Source organism: Salmo salar, chromosome 19, assembly GCF_965601325.2.
Source record: "Salmo salar chromosome 19, fSalSal1, whole genome shotgun sequence".
Taxonomy (NCBI): Eukaryota; Metazoa; Chordata; class Actinopteri; order Salmoniformes; family Salmonidae; genus Salmo; species Salmo salar.
In genome coordinates, this window is record NC_138309.1 from 84,318,079 (window position 1) to 84,342,083 (window position 24,005).

General features: G+C 45.4%; 1 protein-coding gene across 1 annotated transcript in view; it reads right to left on the reverse strand.

Annotated features, from left to right (window-relative positions):
- The window catches only part of LOC106579687 (uncharacterized), a 132,246-nt gene extending 112,899 nt beyond the window's left edge, over positions 1-19,347 (reverse strand). The window contains exons 1-3 of the mRNA XM_082966011.1: positions 19,072-19,347; positions 18,550-18,642; positions 12,331-12,512 (exon numbers count right to left, since the gene is read on the reverse strand). Of these exons, the coding sequence (XP_082822137.1) occupies positions 12,331-12,512; positions 18,550-18,611 (244 nt within the window). The 5' untranslated portion in view covers positions 18,612-18,642; positions 19,072-19,347. The remainder of the gene's footprint in view (positions 1-12,330; positions 12,513-18,549; positions 18,643-19,071) is intronic.
- Between the last annotated feature and the right edge of the window lie 4,658 nt (positions 19,348-24,005).

The window sequence follows — 24,005 nt, forward strand, 5'->3', positions numbered from 1 at the left end:
AGGGTCAGACCCTGAACATGTTATTTACTATAGGTCTACAGCAGTAGTCACCAGCAGCAGGGTCAGACCCTGAACATGTTATTTACTATAGGTCTACAGCAGTAGTCACCAGCAGCAGGGTCAGACCCTGAACATGTTATTTACTATAGGTCTACAGCAGTAGTCACCAGCAGCAGGGTCAGACCCTGAACATGTTATTTACTATAGGTCTACAGCAGTAGTCACCAGCAGCAGGGTCAGACCCTGAACATGTTATTTACTATAGGTCTACAGCAGTAGTCACCAGCAGCAGGGTCAGACCCTGAACATGTTATTTACTATAGGTCTACAGCAGTAGTCACCAGCAGCAGGGTCAGACCCTGAACATGTTATTTACTATAGGTCTACAGCAGTAGTCACCAGCAGCAGGGTCAGACCCTGAACATGTTATTTACTATAGGTCTACAGCAGTAGTCACCAGCAGCAGGGTCAGACCCTGAACATGTTATTTACTATAGGTCTACAGCAGTAGTCACCAGCAGCAGGGTCAGACCCTGAACATGTTATTTACTATAGGTCTACAGCAGTAGTCACCAGCAGCAGGGTCAGACCCTGAACATGTTATTTACTATAGGTCTACAGCAGTAGTCACCAGCAGCAGGGTCAGACCCTGAACATGTTATTTACTATAGGTCTACAGCAGTAGTCACCAGCAGCAGGGTCAGACCCTGAACATGTTATTTACTATAGGTCTACAGCAGTAGTCACCAGCAGCAGGGTCAGACCCTGAACATGTTATTTACTATAGGTCTACAGCAGTAGTCACCAGCAGCAGGGTCAGACCCTGAACATGTTATTTACTATAGGTCTACAGCAGTAGTCACCAGCAGCAGGGTCAGACCCTGAACATGTTATTTACTATAGGTCTACAGCAGTAGTCACCAGCAGCAGGGTCAGACCCTGAACATGTTATTTACTATAGGTCTACAGCAGTAGTCACCAGCAGCAGGGTCAGACCCTGAACATGTTATTTACTATAGGTCTACAGCAGTAGTCACCAGCAGCAGGGTCAGACCCTGAACATGTTATTTACTATAGGTCTACAGCAGTAGTCACCAGCAGCAGGGTCAGACCCTGAACATGTTATTTACTATAGGTCTACAGCAGTAGTCACCAGCAGCAGGGTCAGACCCTGAACATGTTATTTACTATAGGTCTACAGCAGTAGTCACCAGCAGCAGGGTCAGACCCTGAACATGTTATTTACTATAGGTCTACAGCAGTAGTCACCAGCAGCAGGGTCAGACCCTGAACATGTTATTTACTATAGGTCTACAGCAGTAGTCACCAGCAGCAGGGTCAGACCCTGAACATGTTATTTACTATAGGTCTACAGCAGTAGTCACCAGCAGCAGGGTCAGACCCTGAACATGTTATTTACTATAGGTCTACAGCAGTAGTCACCAGCAGCAGGGTCAGACCCTGAACATGTTATTTACTATAGGTCTACAGCAGTAGTCACCAGCAGCAGGGTCAGACCCTGAACATGTTATTTACTATAGGTCTACAGCAGTAGTCACCAGCAGCAGGGTCAGACCCTGAACATGTTATTTACTATAGGTCTACAGCAGTAGTCACCAGCAGCAGGGTCAGACCCTGAACATGTTATTTACTATAGGTCTACAGCAGTAGTCACCAGCAGCAGGGTCAGACCCTGAACATGTTATTTACTATAGGTCTACAGCAGTAGTCACCAGCAGCAGGGTCAGACCCTGAACATGTTATTTACTATAGGTCTACAGCAGTAGTCACCAGCAGCAGGGTCAGACCCTGAACATGTTATTTACTATAGGTCTACAGCAGTAGTCACCAGCAGCAGGGTCAGACCCTGAACATGTTATTTACTATAGGTCTACAGCAGTAGTCACCAGCAGCAGGGTCAGACCCTGAACATGTTATTTACTATAGGTCTACAGCAGTAGTCACCAGCAGCAGGGTCAGACCCTGAACATGTTATTTACTATAGGTCTACAGCAGTAGTCACCAGCAGCAGGGTCAGACCCTGAACATGTTATTTACTATAGGTCTACAGCAGTAGTCACCAGCAGCAGGGTCAGACCCTGAACATGTTATTTACTATAGGTCTACAGCAGTAGTCACCAGCAGCAGGGTCAGACCCTGAACATGTTATTTACTATAGGTCTACAGCAGTAGTCACCAGCAGCAGGGTCAGACCCTGAACATGTTATTTACTATAGGTCTACAGCAGTAGTCACCAGCAGCAGGGTCAGACCCTGAACATGTTATTTACTATAGGTCTACAGCAGTAGTCACCAGCAGCAGGGTCAGACCCTGAACATGTTATTTACTATAGGTCTACAGCAGTAGTCACCAGCAGCAGGGTCAGACCCTGAACATGTTATTTACTATAGGTCTACAGCAGTAGTCACCAGCAGCAGGGTCAGACCCTGAACATGTTATTTACTATAGGTCTACAGCAGTAGTCACCAGCAGCAGGGTCAGACCCTGAACATGTTATTTACTATAGGTCTACAGCAGTAGTCACCAGCAGCAGGGTCAGACCCTGAACATGTTATTTACTATAGGTCTACAGCAGTAGTCACCAGCAGCAGGGTCAGACCCTGAACATGTTATTTACTATAGGTCTACAGCAGTAGTCACCAGCAGCAGGGTCAGACCCTGAACATGTTATTTACTATAGGTCTACAGCAGTAGTCACCAGCAGCAGGGTCAGACCCTGAACATGTTATTTACTATAGGTCTACAGCAGTAGTCACCAGCAGCAGGGTCAGACCCTGAACATGTTATTTACTATAGGTCTACAGCAGTAGTCACCAGCAGCAGGGTCAGACCCTGAACATGTTATTTACTATAGGTCTACAGCAGTAGTCACCAGCAGCAGGGTCAGACCCTGAACATGTTATTTACTATAGGTCTACAGCAGTAGTCACCAGCAGCAGGGTCAGACCCTGAACATGTTATTTACTATAGGTCTACAGCAGTAGTCACCAGCAGCAGGGTCAGACCCTGAACATGTTATTTACTATAGGTCTACAGCAGTAGTCACCAGCAGCAGGGTCAGACCCTGAACATGTTATTTACTATAGGTCTACAGCAGTAGTCACCAGCAGCAGGGTCAGACCCTGAACATGTTATTTACTATAGGTCTACAGCAGTAGTCACCAGCAGCAGGGTCAGACCCTGAACATGTTATTTACTATAGGTCTACAGCAGTAGTCACCAGCAGCAGGGTCAGACCCTGAACATGTTATTTACTATAGGTCTACAGCAGTAGTCACCAGCAGCAGGGTCAGACCCTGAACATGTTATTTACTATAGGTCTACAGCAGTAGTCACCAGCAGCAGGGTCAGACCCTGAACATGTTATTTACTATAGGTCTACAGCAGTAGTCACCAGCAGCAGGGTCAGACCCTGAACATGTTATTTACTATAGGTCTACAGCAGTAGTCACCAGCAGCAGGGTCAGACCCTGAACATGTTATTTACTATAGGTCTACAGCAGTAGTCACCAGCAGCAGGGTGAAACCCTGAACATGTTATTTACTATAGGTCTACAGCAGTAGTCACCAGCAGCAGGGTCAGACCCTGAACATGTTATTTACTATAGGTCTACAGCAGTAGTCACCAGCAGCAGGGTCAGACCCTGAACATGTTATTTACTATAGGTCTACAGCAGTAGTCACCAGCAGCAGGGTCAGACCCTGAACATGTTATTTACTATAGGTCTACAGCAGTAGTCACCAGCAGCAGGGTCAGACCCTGAACATGTTATTTACTATAGGTCTACAGCAGTAGTCACCAGCAGCAGGGTCAGACCCTGAACATGTTATTTACTATAGGTCTACAGCAGTAGTCACCAGCAGCAGGGTCAGACCCTGAACATGTTATTTACTATAGGTCTACAGCAGTAGTCACCAGCAGCAGGGTCAGACCCTGAACATGTTATTTACTATAGGTCTACAGCAGTAGTCACCAGCAGCAGGGTCAGACCCTGAACATGTTATTTACTATAGGTCTACAGCAGTAGTCACCAGCAGCAGGGTCAGACCCTGAACATGTTATTTACTATAGGTCTACAGCAGTAGTCACCAGCAGCAGGGTCAGACCCTGAACATGTTATTTACTATAGGTCTACAGCAGTAGTCACCAGCAGCAGGGTCAGACCCTGAACATGTTATTTACTATAGGTCTACAGCAGTAGTCACCAGCAGCAGGGTCAGACCCTGAACATGTTATTTACTATAGGTCTACAGCAGTAGTCACCAGCAGCAGGGTCAGACCCTGAACATGTTATTTACTATAGGTCTACAGCAGTAGTCACCAGCAGCAGGGTCAGACCCTGAACATGTTATTTACTATAGGTCTACAGCAGTAGTCACCAGCAGCAGGGTCAGACCCTGAACATGTTATTTACTATAGGTCTACAGCAGTAGTCACCAGCAGCAGGGTCAGACCCTGAACATGTTATTTACTATAGGTCTACAGCAGTAGTCACCAGCAGCAGGGTCAGACCCTGAACATGTTATTTACTATAGGTCTACAGCAGTAGTCACCAGCAGCAGGGTCAGACCCTGAACATGTTATTTACTATAGGTCTACAGCAGTAGTCACCAGCAGCAGGGTCAGACCCTGAACATGTTATTTACTATAGGTCTACAGCAGTAGTCACCAGCAGCAGGGTCAGACCCTGAACATGTTATTTACTATAGGTCTACAGCAGTAGTCACCAGCAGCAGGGTCAGACCCTGAACATGTTATTTACTATAGGTCTACAGCAGTAGTCACCAGCAGCAGGGTCAGACCCTGAACATGTTATTTACTATAGGTCTACAGCAGTAGTCACCAGCAGCAGGGTCAGACCCTGAACATGTTATTTACTATAGGTCTACAGCAGTAGTCACCAGCAGCAGGGTCAGACCCTGAACATGTTATTTACTATAGGTCTACAGCAGTAGTCACCAGCAGCAGGGTCAGACCCTGAACATGTTATTTACTATAGGTCTACAGCAGTAGTCACCAGCAGCAGGGTCAGACCCTGAACATGTTATTTACTATAGGTCTACAGCAGTAGTCACCAGCAGCAGGGTCAGACCCTGAACATGTTATTTACTATAGGTCTACAGCAGTAGTCACCAGCAGCAGGGTCAGACCCTGAACATGTTATTTACTATAGGTCTACAGCAGTAGTCACCAGCAGCAGGGTCAGACCCTGAACATGTTATTTACTATAGGTCTACAGCAGTAGTCACCAGCAGCAGGGTCAGACCCTGAACATGTTATTTACTATAGGTCTACAGCAGTAGTCACCAGCAGCAGGGTCAGACCCTGAACATGTTATTTACTATAGGTCTACAGCAGTAGTCACCAGCAGCAGGGTCAGACCCTGAACATGTTATTTACTATAGGTCTACAGCAGTAGTCACCAGCAGCAGGGTCAGACCCTGAACATGTTATTTACTATAGGTCTACAGCAGTAGTCACCAGCAGCAGGGTGAAACCCTGAACATGTTATTTACTATAGGTCTACAGCAGTAGTCACCAGCAGCAGGGTCAGACCCTGAACATGTTATTTACTATAGGTCTACAGCAGTAGTCACCAGCAGCAGGGTCAGACCCTGAACATGTTATTTACTATAGGTCTACAGCAGTAGTCACCAGCAGCAGGGTCAGACCCTGAACATGTTATTTACTATAGGTCTACAGCAGTAGTCACCAGCAGCAGGGTCAGACCCTGAACATGTTATTTACTATAGGTCTACAGCAGTAGTCACCAGCAGCAGGGTCAGACCCTGAACATGTTATTTACTATAGGTCTACAGCAGTAGTCACCAGCAGCAGGGTCAGACCCTGAACATGTTATTTACTATAGGTCTACAGCAGTAGTCACCAGCAGCAGGGTCAGACCCTGAACATGTTATTTACTATAGGTCTACAGCAGTAGTCACCAGCAGCAGGGTCAGACCCTGAACATGTTATTTACTATAGGTCTACAGCAGTAGTCACCAGCAGCAGGGTCAGACCCTGAACATGTTATTTACTATAGGTCTACAGCAGTAGTCACCAGCAGCAGGGTCAGACCCTGAACATGTTATTTACTATAGGTCTACAGCAGTAGTCACCAGCAGCAGGGTCAGACCCTGAACATGTTATTTACTATAGGTCTACAGCAGTAGTCACCAGCAGCAGGGTCAGACCCTGAACATGTTATTTACTATAGGTCTACAGCAGTAGTCACCAGCAGCAGGGTCAGACCCTGAACATGTTATTTACTATAGGTCTACAGCAGTAGTCACCAGCAGCAGGGTCAGACCCTGAACATGTTATTTACTATAGGTCTACAGCAGTAGTCACCAGCAGCAGGGTCAGACCCTGAACATGTTATTTACTATAGGTCTACAGCAGTAGTCACCAGCAGCAGGGTCAGACCCTGAACATGTTATTTACTATAGGTCTACAGCAGTAGTCACCAGCAGCAGGGTCAGACCCTGAACATGTTATTTACTATAGGTCTACAGCAGTAGTCACCAGCAGCAGGGTCAGACCCTGAACATGTTATTTACTATAGGTCTACAGCAGTAGTCACCAGCAGCAGGGTCAGACCCTGAACATGTTATTTACTATAGGTCTACAGCAGTAGTCACCAGCAGCAGGGTCAGACCCTGAACATGTTATTTACTATAGGTCTACAGCAGTAGTCACCAGCAGCAGGGTCAGACCCTGAACATGTTATTTACTATAGGTCTACAGCAGTAGTCACCAGCAGCAGGGTGAAACCCTGAACATGTTATTTACTATAGGTCTACAGCAGTAGTCACCAGCAGCAGGGTCAGACCCTGAACATGTTATTTACTATAGGTCTACAGCAGTAGTCACCAGCAGCAGGGTCAGACCCTGAACATGTTATTTACTATAGGTCTACAGCAGTAGTCACCAGCAGCAGGGTCAGACCCTGAACATGTTATTTACTATAGGTCTACAGCAGTAGTCACCAGCAGCAGGGTCAGACCCTGAACATGTTATTTACTATAGGTCTACAGCAGTAGTCACCAGCAGCAGGGTCAGACCCTGAACATGTTATTTACTATAGGTCTACAGCAGTAGTCACCAGCAGCAGGGTCAGACCCTGAACATGTTATTTACTATAGGTCTACAGCAGTAGTCACCAGCAGCAGGGTGAAACCCTGAACATGTTATTTACTATAGGTCTACAGCAGTAGTCACCAGCAGCAGGGTCAGACCCTGAACATGTTATTTACTATAGGTCTACAGCAGTAGTCACCAGCAGCAGGGTCAGACCCTGAACATGTTATTTACTATAGGTCTACAGCAGTAGTCACCAGCAGCAGGGTCAGACCCTGAACATGTTATTTACTATAGGTCTACAGCAGTAGTCACCAGCAGCAGGGTCAGACCCTGAACATGTTATTTACTATAGGTCTACAGCAGTAGTCACCAGCAGCAGGGTCAGACCCTGAACATGTTATTTACTATAGGTCTACAGCAGTAGTCACCAGCAGCAGGGTGAAACCCTGAACATGTTATTTACTATAGGTCTACAGCAGTAGTCACCAGCAGCAGGGTCAGACCCTGAACATGTTATTTACTATAGGTCTACAGCAGTAGTCACCAGCAGCAGGGTCAGACCCTGAACATGTTATTTACTATAGGTCTACAGCAGTAGTCACCAGCAGCAGGGTCAGACCCTGAACATGTTATTTACTATAGGTCTACAGCAGTAGTCACCAGCAGCAGGGTGAAACCCTGAACATGTTATTTACTATAGGTCTACAGCAGTAGTCACCAGCAGCAGGGTCAGACCCTGAACATGTTATTTACTATAGGTCTACAGCAGTAGTCACCAGCAGCAGGGTCAGACCCTGAACATGTTATTTACTATAGGTCTACAGCAGTAGTCACCAGCAGCAGGGTCAGACCCTGAACATGTTATTTACTATAGGTCTACAGCAGTAGTCACCAGCAGCAGGGTCAGACCCTGAACATGTTATTTACTATAGGTCTACAGCAGTAGTCACCAGCAGCAGGGTCAGACCCTGAACATGTTATTTACTATAGGTCTACAGCAGTAGTCACCAGCAGCAGGGTCAGACCCTGAACATGTTATTTACTATAGGTCTACAGCAGTAGTCACCAGCAGCAGGGTCAGATAATGAACATGTTATTTACTATAGGTCTACAGCAGTAGTCACCAGCAGCAGGGTCAGACCCTGAACATGTTATTTACTATAGGTCTACAGCAGTAGTCACCAGCAGCAGGGTCAGACCCTGAACATGTTATTTACTATAGGTCTACAGCAGTAGTCACCAGCAGCAGGGTGAAACCCTGAACATGTTATTTACTATAGGTCTACAGCAGTAGTCACCAGCAGCAGGGTCAGACCCTGAACATGTTATTTACTATAGGTCTACAGCAGTAGTCACCAGCAGCAGGGTCAGACCCTGAACATGTTATTTACTATAGGTCTACAGCAGTAGTCACCAGCAGCAGGGTCAGACCCTGAACATGTTATTTACTATAGGTCTACAGCAGTAGTCACCAGCAGCAGGGTCAGACCCTGAACATGTTATTTACTATAGGTCTACAGCAGTAGTCACCAGCAGCAGGGTCAGACCCTGAACATGTTATTTACTATAGGTCTACAGCAGTAGTCACCAGCAGCAGGGTCAGACCCTGAACATGTTATTTACTATAGGTCTACAGCAGTAGTCACCAGCAGCAGGGTCAGACCCTGAACATGTTATTTACTATAGGTCTACAGCAGTAGTCACCAGCAGCAGGGTGAAACCCTGAACATGTTATTTACTATAGGTCTACAGCAGTAGTCACCAGCAGCAGGGTCAGACCCTGAACATGTTATTTACTATAGGTCTACAGCAGTAGTCACCAGCAGCAGGGTCAGACCCTGAACATGTTATTTACTATAGGTCTACAGCAGTAGTCACCAGCAGCAGGGTCATAATAATTAGCTTTTTTTACTGGTCTGATGGCCTGCATCTGATGGTCAGTCTGAGGGGAGGGAGGGAGCAGCGGTGAGGCTGCCTCTCACCCGACTCACCGTCCCTCCGTTCTCCTGAGAAAAGGGAACACAGTCTTCCAGCTGATGGCGAAACTCAAGTCGCACTGCATTATTTCTGCCTCATGCACCAATTCCTGTTGTTACTCCTATGACCAGAGATATTGAAATATTCCTCAATAGAAACAAGCTGCTAATAATACCAACGCAAGCTTATTGGAACACTTTGCTGTAGTCATTCATTGCAGCTGCAGTGCTGGTTGTGGCATGAGTGAAAGTAGGGAAAACAGATTTTATGGCTTATAAAAGTGTTGAACAAAGTGTTGACAGAGTTGAATAACAACTTCATCATGAACTTACTGCTCTCAGTTTGTCACACTGTGCCCAACAGCTGAAATCAATGACTTCGCATCTGTCGACCACTGACCATACAGTATCTAGGGACAGTAACCGTCTAATCATTAAGTCTGTGAACTGGAGGAGACTGATTAGACTGAACTGAAGGAGACTGATTAGACTGAACCGGAGGAGACTGATTAGACTGAACTGAAGGAGACTGATTAGACTGAACTGAAGGAGACTGATTAGACTGAACTGAAGGAGACTGATTAGACTGAACCGGAGGAGACTGATTAGACTGAACCGGAGGAGACTGATTAGACTGAACCGGAGGAGACTGATTAGACTGAACCGGAGGAGACTGATTAGACTGAACTGGAGGAGCCTGATTAGACTGAACTGGGGGAGCCTGATTAGACTGAACTGGGGAGACTGATTAGACTGAACTGGAGGAGACTGATTAGACTGAACTGAAGGAGACTGATTAGACTGAACCGGAGGAGACTGATTAGACTGAACTGAAGGAGACTGATTAGACTGAACTGAAGGAGACTGATTAGACTGAACCGAAGGAGACTGATTAGACAGTGAACTGAAGGAGACTGATTAGACTGAACTGAAGGAGACTGATTACACTGAACTGAAGGAGAATGATTAGACTGAACCGAAGGAGACTGGTTAGACTGAACCGGAGGAGACTGATTAGACTGAACCGGAGGAGACTGATTAGACTGAACCGGAGGAGACTGATTAGACTGAACTGGAGGAGACTGATTAGACAGTGAACTGGAAGAGACTGATTAGACTGAACTGAAGGAGACTGATTAGACTGAACTGGAGGAGACTGATTAGACAGTGAACTGGAGGAGACTGATTAGACTGAACTGGAGGAGACTGATTAGACTGAACTGGGGAGACTGATTAGACTGAACTGGAGGAGACTGATTAAACTGAACTGGAGGAGCCTGATTAGACTGAACTGGGGGAGCCTGATTAGACTGAACTGGGGAGACTGATTAGACTGAACTGGAGGAGACTGATTAGACTGAACTGGGGGCGACTGATTAGACTGAACCGAAGGAGACTGATTAGACTGAACCGGAGGAGACTGATTAGACTGAACCGGAGGAGACTGATTAGACTGAACCAGAGGAGACTGATTAGACTGAACTGGGGGAGACTGATTAGACTGAACCGAAGGAGACTGATTAGACTGAACCGGAGGAGACTGATTAGACTGAACCGGAGGAGACTGATTAGACTGAACCAGAGGAGACTGATTAGACTGAACTAGGGGAGACTGATTAGACTGAACTGGGGGAGACTGATTAGACTGAACTGGGGAGACTGATTAGACTGAACTGGAGGAGACTGATTAGACTGAACTGGAGGAGACTGATTAGACAGTGAACTGGAGGAGACTGATTAGACTGAACTGAAGGAGACTGATTAGACTGAACTGGGGAGACTGATTAGACTGAACTGGGGAGACTGATTAGACTGAACTGGGGAGACTGATTAGACTGAACTGGGGAGACTGATTAGACTGAACTGGAGGAGACTGATTAGACTGAACTGGAGGAGACTGATTAGACTGAACTGAAGGAGACTGATTAGACTGAACTGGAGGAGACTGATTAGACAGTGAACTGGAGGAGACTGATTAGACAGTGAACTGGAGGAGACTGATTAGACTGAACTGAAGGAGACTGATTAGACTGAACTGGGGAGACTGATTAGACTGAACTGGGGAGACTGATTAGACTGAACTGGGGAGACTGATTAGACTGAACTGGGGAGACTGATTAGACTGAACTGGGGAGACTGATTAGACTGAACTGGAGGAGACTGATTAGACTGAACTGGAGGAGACTGATTAGACTGAACTGGGGAGACTGATTAGACTGAACTGGAGGAGACTGATTAGACTGAACTGGAGGAGACTGGTTAGACTGAACTGGGGGAGACTGATTAGACTGAACTGGGGAGACTGATTAGACAGTGAACTGGAGGAGACTGATTAGACTGAACTGGAGGAGACTGATTAGACAGTGAACTGGAGGAGACTGATTAGACTGAACTGGAGGAGACTGATTAGACTGAACTGGGGAGACTGATTAGACTGAACTGGACGAGACTGATTAGACTGAACTGGAGGAGACTGATTAGACTGAACTGGGGAGACTGATTAGACAGTGAACTGGAGGAGACTGATTAGACTGAACTGGAGGAGACTGATTAGACTGAACTGGAAGAGACTGATTAGACTGAACTGGAGGAGACTGATTAGACAGTGAACTGGAGGAGACTGATTAGACAGTGAACTGGAGGAGACTGATTAGACAGTGAACTGGAGGAGACTGATTAGACTGAACTGGAGGAGACTGATTAGACAGTGAACTGGAGGAGACTGATTAGACTGAACTGGGGAGACTGATTAGACTGAACTGGGGAGACTGATTAGACAGTGAACTGGAGGAGACTGATTAGACAGTGAACTGGAGGAGACTGATTAGACTGAACTGGAGGAGACTGATTAGACTGAACTGGAAGAGACTGATTAGACTGAACTGGAGGAGACTGATTAGACTGAACTGGAGGAGACTGATTAGACTGAACTGGGGAGACTGATTAGACAGTGAACTGGAGGAGACTGATTAGACAGTGAACTGGAGGAGACTGATTAGACAGTGAACTGGAGGAGACTGATTAGACAGTGAACTGGAGGAGACTGATTAGACAGTGAACTGGAGGAGACTGATTAAACAGCTATAGTCTAATCAGTCTCTCCCAGCTCACAGGCACACTCCACAGAGGGCCCTGACATAGTTGGACTGTGAAGTGTCATGTAATCCTGTGTTTAGTCATGCAGTGATACTGTAGTTTCTGTATTGAGAGTTCCTACTCCCATTGGGGAAGGAAGAAGCGTCTTCTTACCTGTGAAGAAACTCTTGACCCGGAGGTAGCTGACACTGAGACGCAGCACGGACAGTTTATCCAGCTTGGAGATGATGTCTGGGGAAAAAGGTAGCATGCTGGCCAGCCGGTCCAGCTCCACGTTCAGGCGGTCCCGGTGCCTCTTGGACGGGTTGGACTTCTCACTCACCGTCGCTGGTTTCCTGGTGAAAACACAGCGGACATATGTTAGGGTCTGTTATTGTGACAGTTTGTAGCTGTTTGTTCTTTTTTTGTTGTTGTTAAAGGCTCAACTGTTAACAGAGAGATGTACTGTGCTTTTGGGTGCAGGAGGGCCGAGGAGCCACATAGCAACAGAATATGGACATGGAATCATTATGTACCGTAAATTCCGGACTATAAGCCGCAACTTTTTTCCCAGCTTTGAACCTCGCGGCTTAAACAATGACGCGGCTAATATATGGATTTTTCCCGCTTTAAAAAAAAAATTCTCAAAAAAAACACATTCTGTGACGTGCTCAGTTTTTTGGCGGCATGAAGCTTTCATTAGACCAATGAAATTGCCAAACGGGTTAAGGTCAAACAACTTTTTTTGTTTACTGTTTAGATTAAATCGAGCGCTCTCAAACTTCTCATCATTCTGATTACGGTAGTCATTTTGTCACCCTCATCATGGCAAAGACACGGAGAAATGCATATGATGCAGCTTTCAAGTTGAAGGCGATTGATTTGGCTGTTGGAAAAGGAAATAGAGCTGCTGCACGGGAGCTTGGTCTTAATGAATCGATGATAAGACGTTGGAAACAGCAGCGTGAGGAATTGAACCTATTTATTTTTGTTACATGCCGTGTTTCGTTAAAGCCTATTTATTTTTGTTACATGCCGTGTTTCGTTAAAGCCTATTTATTTTTGTTACATGCCGTGTTTCGTTAAAGCCTATTTATTTTTGTTACAAGCCGTGTTTCGTTAAAGCCTATTTATTTTTGTTACATGCCGGGCTTTTGAAAAATAAGTATTTTTCATAAAATTGTAGTTATCTTAGCTAGCTGAATTGTTTACCAGTTGCTAAGCAGTTGCTAGGGACTCTTTTGGAAGAAGTTAGCTAGCTAACGAGAACAACAAAGAATATCTAGTTAACAGAAGAAAAGAAAGAGAAAATCAGGACAGAAGAAAAAGGATATCAAAGTGAAACAGTTCTCTAAAGACACAAGAGACAATAATACAAGAAACAACACTTCTGTAGCTTGTCAACTATGTGTCTGTCTATCCCTGTTCTCTCCTCTCTGCACAGGCCATACAAACGCTTCACACCGCATGGCCGCTGCCACTCTAACCTGGTGGTCCCAGCGCGCACGACCCACGTGGAGTTCCAGGTCTCCGGCAGCCTCTGGAACTGCCGGTCTGCAGCCAACAAGGCTGAGTTCATCTCAGCCTATGCTACCCTCCAGTCCCTAGACTTCCTGGCGCTGACGGAAACATGGATTACCACAGATAACACTGCTACTCCTACTGCTCTCTCTTCGTCTGCCCACGTGTTCTCGCATACCCCTAGAGCATCGAGCCAACGGGGTGGTGGCACTGGAATCCTCATCTCTCCCAAGTGGACATTCTCTCTTTCTCCCCTGACCCATCTGTCTATCTCCTCATTTGAATTCCATGCTGTCACAGTTACCAGCCCTTTCAAGCTTAACATCCTTATCATTTATCGCCCTCCAGGTTCCCTTGGAGAGTTCATCAATGAGCTTGACGCCTTGATAAGTTCCTTTCCTGAGGATGGCTCACCTCTCACAGTTCTGGGTGACTTTAACCTCCCCATGTCTACCTTTGACTCATTCCTCTCTGCCTCCTTCTTTCCACTCCTCTCCTCTTTTGACCTCACCCTCTCACCTTCCCCCCCTACTCACAAGGCAGGCAATACGCTTGACCTCATTTTTACTAGATGCTGTTCTTCCACTAATCTCATTGCAACTCCCCTCCAAATCTCCGACCACTACCTTGTATCCTTTTCCCTCTCGCTCTCATCCAACACTTCTCACTCTGCCCCTACTCGGATGGTATTGCGCCGTCCCAACCTTCGCTCTCTCTCTCCCGCTACTCTCTCCTCTTCCATCCTATCATCTCTTCCCTCTGCTCAAACCTTCTCCAACCTATCTCCTGATTCTGCCTCCTCAACCCTCCTCTCCTCCCTTTCTGCATCCTTTGATTTTCTCTGTCCCCTATCCTCCAGGCCGGCTCGGTCCTCCCCTCCTGCTCCGTGGCTCGACGACTCACTACGAGCTCACAGAACAGGGCTCTGGGCAGCCGAGCGGAAATGGAGGAAAACTCGCCTCCCTGCGGACCTGGCATCCTTTCACTCCCTCCTCTCTACATTCTCCTCTTCTGTCTCTGCTGCTAAAGCCACTTTCTACCATTCTAAATTCCAAGCATCTGCCTCTAACCCTAGGAAGCTCTTTGCTACCTTCTCCTCCCTCCTGAATCCTCCTCCCCCTCCCCCCCCCCTCCTCCCTCTCTGCAGATGACTTTGTCAACCATTTTGAAAAGAAGGTTGACGATATCCGATCCTCGTTTGCTAAGTCAAACGACATCGCTGGTCCTGCTCACACTGCCCTACCCTGTGCTTTGACCTCTTTCTCCCCTCTCTCTCCAGATGAAATTTCGCGTCTTGTGACGGCCGGCCGCCCAACAACCTGCCCACTTGACCCTATCCCCTCCTCTCTTCTCCAGACCATTTCCGGAGACCTTCTCCCCTTCCTCACCTCGCTCATCAACTCATCCTTGACCGCTGGCTACGTCCCTTCCGTCTTCAAGAGAGCGAGAGTTGCACCCCTTCTGAAAAAACCTACACTCGATCCCTCCGATGTCAACAACTACAGACCAGTATCCCTTCTTTCTTTTCTCTCCAAAACTCTTGAACGTGCCGTCCTTGGCCAGCTCTCCTGCTATCTCTCTCAGAATGACCTTCTTGATCCTAATCAGTCAGGTTTCAAGACTGGGCATTCAACTGAGACTGCTCTTCTCTGTGTCACGGAGGCTCTCCGCACTGCTAAAGCTAACTCTCTCTCCTCTGCTCTCATCCTTCTAGACCTTTCTGCTGCCTTTGATACTGTGAACCATCAGATCCTCCTCTCCACCCTCTCCGAGTTGGGCATCTCCGGCGCGGCCCACGCTTGGATTGCGTCCTACCTGACAGGTCGCTCCTACCAGGTGGCGTGGCGAGAATCTGTCTCCGCACCATGCGCTCTCACCACTGGTGTCCCCCAGGGCTCTGTTCTAGGCCCTCTCCTATTCTCGCTATACACCAAGTCACTTGGCTCTGTCATATCCTCACATGGTCTCTCCTATCATTGCTATGCAGACGACACACAATTAATCTTCTCCTTTCCCCCTTCTGATAACCAGGCGGCGAATCGCATCTCTGCATGTCTGTCAGACATATCAGTGTGGATGACGGATCACCAGCTCAAGCTGAACCTCGGCAAGACGGAGCTGCTCTTCCTCCCGGGGAAGGACTGCCCGTTCCATGATCTCGCCATCACGGTTGACAACTCCCTTGTGTCCTCCTCCCAGAGTGCTAAGAACCTTGGCGTGATCCTGGACAACACCCTGTCGTTCTCCACTAACATCAAGGCGGTGACCCGATCCTGTAGGTTCATGCTCTACAACATTCGCAGAGTACGACCCTGCCTCACACAGGAAGCGGCGCAGGTCCTAATCCAGGCACTTGTCATCTCCCGTCTGGATTACTGCAACTCGCTGTTGGCTGGGCTCCCTGCCTGTGCCATTAAACCCCTACAACTCATCCAGAACGCCGCAGCCCGTCTGGTGTTCAACCTTCCCAAGTTCTCTCACGTCACCCCGCTCCTCCGCTCTCTCCACTGGCTTCCAGTTGAAGCTCGCATCCGCTACAAGACCATGGTGATTGCCTACGGAGCTGTGAAGGGAACGGCACCTCCATACCTTCAGGCTCTGATCAGGCCCTACACCCAAACAAGGGCACTGCGTTCATCCACCTCTGGCCTGCTGGCCCCCCTACCTCTGAGGAAGCACAGTTCCCGCTCAGCCCAGTCAAAACTGTTCGCTGCTCTGGCACCCCAATGGTGGAACATGCTCCCTCACGACGCCAGGACAGCGGAGTCAATCACCACCTTCCGGAGACACCTGAAACCCCACCTCTTTAAGGAATACCTAGGATAGGATAAAGTAATCCTTCTAACCCCCCCCCCTTAAAAGATTTAGATGCACTATTGTAAAGTGGTTGTTCCACTGGATATCATAAGGTGAATGCACCAATTTGTAAGTCGCTCTGGTTAAGAGCGTCTGCTAAATGACTTAAATGTAAAAATGTAAATGTGTTTCGTTAAAGCCTATTTATTTTTGTTACAAGCCGTGTTTCGTTAAAGCCTATTTATTTTTGTTACAAACCGTGTTTTGTTAAAGCCTGTGTAAAGTTAATTTGTTTCAATGTACCGGTAGGCACCTGCGGCTTATAGACATGTGCGGCTTATTTTTGTTCAAAATAATATATTTTCTTTAATTCAGTGGGTGCGGCTTATATTCAGGTGCGCTCAATAGTCCGGAAATTACGGTAAATCAATACAATATATTCATAGTCTTTGAATGTTTTAGTAGAGTTTTTGTTCACAACCCGATCAACAGTAGTGACATAGTGAAACATACAATATGTGAAGTCAATTTACATCGATTCTTTATTCAGCAATTGCGCCCCTGAACACGCACGCACGCACGCACGCACGCACGCACACACACACACACACACACAGGGTTACAGCATTGAACATTTTGAACAAACAAACAGCCATCAATCAATAATATCATTAAGAGTCCCTTTACAGACACAGACAGGTTGACAGCCTCTAACACCACTGTGCCTGGTCAGTGGCTCAAATCACCACCCCCGAACCATCTCGGTGGTGCCTGTCGTACAGCCCCACTACATGTTTCCCCTTTACTACTACCCCTGTCCCCTTGCTGAAACCTCTATCTGTCCTGGTCAGTGGGACATGGGAAGGGAGAGATCGTGTCTTGCTGAACTCCATCTTGGTTCAAAAGAGACCTGCATCCTTAGGAGTCTGATTTCTGTCAACTAGATTGATCCCCTTACTCTCTTGCATGCCACCCCAGCGTTTCTATTAAACCAGTCATCGTTGTTTACTAGTCTGAACAGGATGTTCAAGTGAAACGTGCTGTTATGTAACATTTGTGTCCACTGTCATAGCTGTATTGCAATCTATAGGTTATTGATTGAGATTTATTTTCTAAATATATACATTTGCACATTCTTCTCAAATTTGACAAATTGTAGCTAGTTGAAACCTGTTACTGGATTCAACATTTAAACGGTTAGCGCTACAGTATCAGACGGCTAGCTTGGTTAGCCTATACAGCATCTGAAACAATCACGTTTCCTACAAGTCATTTTAACCAGGAATTACCTTTTTTTTATATCACATTTGGAACGACAAGCATCCACAAGAATCTGCTAACTACTTCTGTCTCCTGTCACTAAAACCCTACAAATTACACTACTACTAGTGTTATTCATTTATTAGTAACCTTCATGTAACAGTGTAGGTTCCGTCCCTCTCCTCGCCCCAACCTGGGCTTAGAACCAGGGACCCTCTGCACACATCAACAACTGACACCCACGAAGCATCGTTACCCATCGCTCTACAAAAGCCGCGGCCCCTGCAGAACAATGGGAACAACTACTTCAAGGTCTCAGAGCGAGTGACGTCACCCAATTGTAAACGCACCACCGCTAACTAGCTAGCCATTTCACATCGGTTACACTCACATGAACTGAATGAATCCCAAACTGATCAATTGCTCCGAATGCAACCCAAAGCCATAGCATATAAATAGCACTGTTAAATAGCACTGTTATCACATGAACAATCTATTACATTTTACATTTGTCCAAACTATGCATATCTTGAATAATTTTGTAAACATTTCCCAGTGTTTGCTTGTTAGTAATGTATTTAATACATGCTACTGAAATATGAAAATCTCACACAAATAATAAACTAAATGTACTATTGGGCTACCATGTAGGTGGGCTATTACAACATAGTGAATCATGGTGAAAGTGTATTGAGCAACCCCAAAAAAAGTGTATCCAAACTTCAGAAGTAGAAGTAAAAGTACACATAAAATCCATAAAACAGTTTTCAACATGGTCAAATATAAATGTTACGAGGAAAATAAGCGATTCTTAACTGCTTTTGAACCGGTTTCCTTCTTTTCCTGCCCGCATACATGCAGTCTCCTGGGGGTATCATCGTCCTGCGCTCCGTAAAGGTAACAGGTGCGCTGCAGAGATGATGGAGAAAACTTTTCAGTGTCCCCCAAACATATGAACCGAACATATGAAAATACTATACTCCATACAGTAACTGATGGAAAAGTTGTTCGTATAACTTTAGTGATGCTATCAAGATCGAGTCATTTGTCAACGTAATTTGAGAAGACTCTTGCCATTGAAATAATCAATAACAAAGTGAACAGGAATAAAGAGGATACAGGTATAACTAGGCCTAAACAGTTGTTTGTCAATATCTTGTCAATAGTTCTTTCTTTACACTAGTGAAACGTGAATAAAATGATGCCGCAAAATCCATAACAACACAAGTTGCCAACTCTCACTAAGATTATTCACATCAAATAAAAACAACTTTGAAAGTCATTCTCAAATAGACTATTTAGAAGAAATGGGGAACAACATAAAATTAAAACACTTACCAAGAAGGTCTGTCAATATTACTGAATTCCAGTATAATGTTAGATGGGTCATTCAAATTGAATGGGTATATTATAGATGTTAAGGTAATTCCTAAGTAGACAATGGTAATAATTCCTCGGGAAAATACAGCAAACGTCTACCAGACGTCTGCACTGATGTTTTCATCAGTTTGCAATGCTCGAGGCAGATGTGGTTGTTGATGCTTTATACGCAATTGAGTCGCTTTCACTTCCTCGTGTTTCAGGTGGCGGATTCCTCTGAACGACATGTGGAGCTCTTCGCACGCAACTGCCTCACAAACAGACTGCGCACGCACACACATTTATGAGAAGCGCAAACGGAGGAATCTCACCAGACGCGCCACACTACAAATCTCATTACCGTTCTCCTGGCAGCAGGATGTGCATCCTGGCAGTACGATCGAGGATTTATTTTTCTCCAAATAAGAGTCCCCCTACAAAAACATGCTTAACTTTGGGAATATCAATAAAAAAAGTATAATTTTTCATATTGTATTATTCATACAATTTCTGTAGAAAGTTTAAACCAATAGTGGTATGTTGAAAGCTATTGTGTAGGCTATATGTAAAGAAGTACACTTTCAATTCAAATATATGTCATTGTAATTACTCAATAGAGTCTACAAAACTTAAATGGGTCTCTTGTGCTGGGCAACATGTTTAATATAGAGTGCTGGTGAGTCAATACTCCACCCACTCCATTCACCTCAAGCAATACAGTATGCGGTACATATTGGCTTAAAGAGAAAAATATATTATTTGTGCAGATGTAGAAGTGGGATTGTGAGTACTCAGTATGGTCTGTAGAATCTGTATATGGTATCATTTCATGGGGCACTAAATGCTGTCCTTTTAATCCACCCGCTGCGCTAGCCACAATGCAAATCACTGTATATGAAATACATATTGGCTTATGGAGAAAAACCTATTATTGTGCTGATGTAAAAGTGGGGTTGGGAGTTTTTTCACTATAAACCAATATGTATTTCATATACAGTGTTTTACATTGTGTAGCATTATTGCAGTATTATTCAATGCCCATGAAATTACACCATATATAGATTCTACAGACCCTACTGAGTACTCAAAACCCAATTTTACATCAGCACAAAGAATAGTGTTTTTCACTGAAAGCCCAATATTGTCAACATACCAGTCTGAACATTGGATTATTTTTTTTTAAAGGAATCTTCAAAATAATTTTACAAATGTTTTCCATAAATTCCTTATTATATGTATTTGTAAGCACAACAAATATCGACATTGATTAAAATCTAAAATATATTTGTAATAATTTATCGACCTTGCAATGTTTTGAAATGTGGGCTTTTGTTCCGAAGGTGTTCTTATTACCATAACAAAGTGACGTCCTCGGTAGGTCTGCTCGTGGAACAGTAAACTATTACTGGAGCTGAAATGTGCACAGGGAGATTTTTACTCTCGGGTGTCTGACGCGTTGTCCGAAATGGAAAGGATATTTGGAGCAAGCATTTTTGGATCGTTTTGGATTCGTAAAACCACATCTAAACCGTTAATAGCTGGATATATTATCTCCTCCACTTGGTTTGAATGGTGCGTCAGGAATTTTCTATGTTCCACAGTAATGTCTTATTTTGTTTACTAGCCCGTAGTGCGTGCTGTATTTCATCACAATGATTTTAAAATGACCAAAATGGTTGGAACCAGCTAGGGCTATATGGGTCTTTCCAGAACAAATCCAACCAGTCGAGTTCAGTAGTGGTCATATTTAATTGCATTACCTCGCTGCCAGATGCAATGAGATTTTACTCTGGGCAATATGTACATTTTAAATACATCTGTTGCCCTTTTGTGTACACAGGCTAATCTTTGATCATCTAGCCTATGTAAGGCTATATGCAGAGAGACTGGTTGGAGGGAGACTGGTGGGTGATTGTCATATGGGATCTGTAGCCTACAGTGGTTTTTTGTTTTGTTTCCGTCTGCATAAAGTCAAAAATTATATTATAATGTAATTATATTCACAAAAGAGAACTTGACTTTCACTTCATGTGTCATTTGTTTAGGCTACTGTTATGTAACTGACTCTGAAAACTAACTGAGATTTTGATGTGATAAATATATCTGAAATCAATTTTATTTGACTCCCATGTTTCTTGTTCATAACCTTTTATTATTAAACAAATGTTGCAAATGGTGGCAATGGAAATGACATGCTGCTCTCTCTCTGTCTCTGTCGCTCTCTCTCTCTTTCTCTCTCTCTCTCTCTCTCTCTCTCTCTGTGTCTCTCTGTCTCTCTGTCTGTCTGTCTGTCTGTCTGTCTGTCTGTCTGTCTGTCTGTCTGTCTGTCTGTCTGTCTGTCTGTCTGTCTGTCTGTCTGTCTGTCTGTCTGTCTGTCTGTCTGTCTGTCTGTCTGTCTGTAAGTCTGTCTGTCTGTCTGACTGTCTCTCTCAATTCAAATCAATTTCAATTTACCCTCAATTTCAATTATTTTTCTTTCTCTCTCTCTCCCCCTCTCTTTATCTCTCTCTCTCTGTCTTTCTGTCTTGCTGTCCCCCCCCCCTCTCTCTCTCACACACACACACTCTCTTTAGCTCACAACACAAATTCAATTCATGAAAGAAGCAACTGTAAAGTCAGATGATTTTCAAATGAAAGCTACTGTATATCCTAAAAAGATGATCACTCTGATTTATAAAACATGGAATCTGACTTCCCAGAAAAAGGGCAAATCCTTTGTAGAATGCACTTAGGCAGGCTTGCATGTGGAATAAAACAAAAACAAGAGTCCCTCGGAGTGGAAGAATTGGCCCCGAGGTGATGTACCGGCAATGTGGTACATGGAAGGAGATGGAATCCAACAGGATGTACAGCTGTGGTAGAGCGAGAGAGAGAGTTTGTGTGAGAGAGAGCGTGGAGGAGAGAGAGAGAGTTTGTGTGAGAGAGAGAGTGGAGGAGAGAGAGAGTGGAGGAGAGAGAGAGAGTGGAGGAGAGAGAGAGAGTGGGGAGGAGAGAGAGTGTGGGAGAGAGCGTGGAGGAGAGAGAGAGAGTTTGTGTGAGAGAGAGAGTGGAGGAGAGAGAGAGTGTAGGAGAGAGAGAGTGGAGGAGAGAGAGAGAGTGGAGGAGAGAGAGAGAGTGGAGGAGAGAGAGAGAGAGTGGAGGAGAGAGAGAGTGGGGAGGAGAGAGAGAGAGTGGAGGAGAGAGAGAGTGGGGAGGAGAGAGAGAGAGTGGAGGAGAGAGAGAGAGTGGGGAGGAGAGAGAGTGTGGGAGAGAGCGTGGAGGAGAGAGAGAGAGTTTGTGTGAGAGAGAGAGTGGAGGAGAGAGAGAGTGTAGGAGAGAGAGAGTGGAGGAGAGAGAGAGAGTGGAGGAGAGAGAGAGAGAGAGTGGAGGAGAGAGAGAGTGGAGGAGAGAGAGAGAGTGGAGGAGAGAGAGAGAGTGGGGAGGAGAGAGAGTGTGGGAGAGAGCGTGGAGGAGAGAGAGAGAGTTTGTGTGAGAGAGAGAGTGGAGGAGAGAGAGAGTGTAGGAGAGAGAGAGTGGAGGAGAGAGAGAGAGTGGAGGAGAGAGAGAGAGAGAGTGGAGGAGAGAGAGAGTGGGGAGGAGAGAGAGAGAGTGGAGGAGAGAGAGAGTGGGGAGGAGAGAGAGAGAGTGGAGGAGAGAGAGAGAGTGGAGGAGAGAGAGAGAGAGTGGGGAGGAGAGAGAGGGATAAAAGATTAAGCTTGTAGGATACTGTTCAACCCATCTAAACTTCACAAGCTCACCTACTCTCAATACAATAGTGTAGTCCACATGCCTGCATATTATATCACCCGGTAGGGTGGCAGAGGCAACCATCTTCGTGAAATAAAGATCTGCAAACGTGTCTTCCATGATTGAAATCGTGGTCGACATTGGCTTCATGGTGATTTTAAGATGTCGGCACGGGGAGAAGGTGCTATGTAGGGGATAAGACGACGGGGGGAGGGAAGGAGACCAGCTGTTCTCAAGGCCATGGGGGGGGGGGGGGGGGGGCTCTGTGTACAGCTCTGTGTACAGCTCTGTGTGCAGCTCTGTGTACAGCTCTGTGTATTATACAAACTGATAACAACCTCAGTAGTGGTTATTATGACTACTGTCTAGTATATTACAGTACATTCTGAAAGTATTCAGACCCTTTCAGTTTTTCCACATTTTGTTACGTTACAGCCTTATTCTAAAATATATTAAATAAATACAATTACTCATCAATCTACACACAATACCCCATCATTTCAAAGTGAAAACATGTTTTTAGAAATGTTTGCAAATGTATTAAACATAAAAAACAAAAATACCTTATTTACATAAGTATTCAGACCCTTTGTTATGAGACTCAAAACTGAGCTCAGGTGCATCCTGTTTCCATTGAGCATCCTTGAAATGTTTCTACAACTTGATTGGAATCCACCTGTGGTAAATTCAATTAATTGGACGTGATTTGGAAAAGCACACACCTGTCCATATAAGGTCCCACAGTTGACAGTGCATGTCAGAGCCAAAACCAAGCCATGAGGTTGAAAGAATTGTCCATAGAGTGCTGAGACAGGATTGTGTCGAGGCACAGATCTGGGGAAGGGTACCAAAACATTTCTTCAGCATTGAACATCCCCAAGAACATCATTCTTAAATGGAAGAAGTTTGGAACCACCAATACTCTTCCTAGAGCTGGCCGTCCAGCCAAACTGAGCAATCGGAGTTGAAGGGCCTTGGTCAGGGAGGTGATCAAGAACCCGATGGTCACTCTGACAGAGCTCCAGAGTTCCTCTATGGAGATGGGAGAACCTTCCAGAAGAACAACCATCTCTGCAGCACTCAAACAATCAGGCTTTTATGGCTTTTATGTTTTTTTTTGAGTGGCCAGACGGAAGGCACTCCTCAGTTAAAGGCACATGACAGCCAGCTTGGAGTTTGCCAAAAGG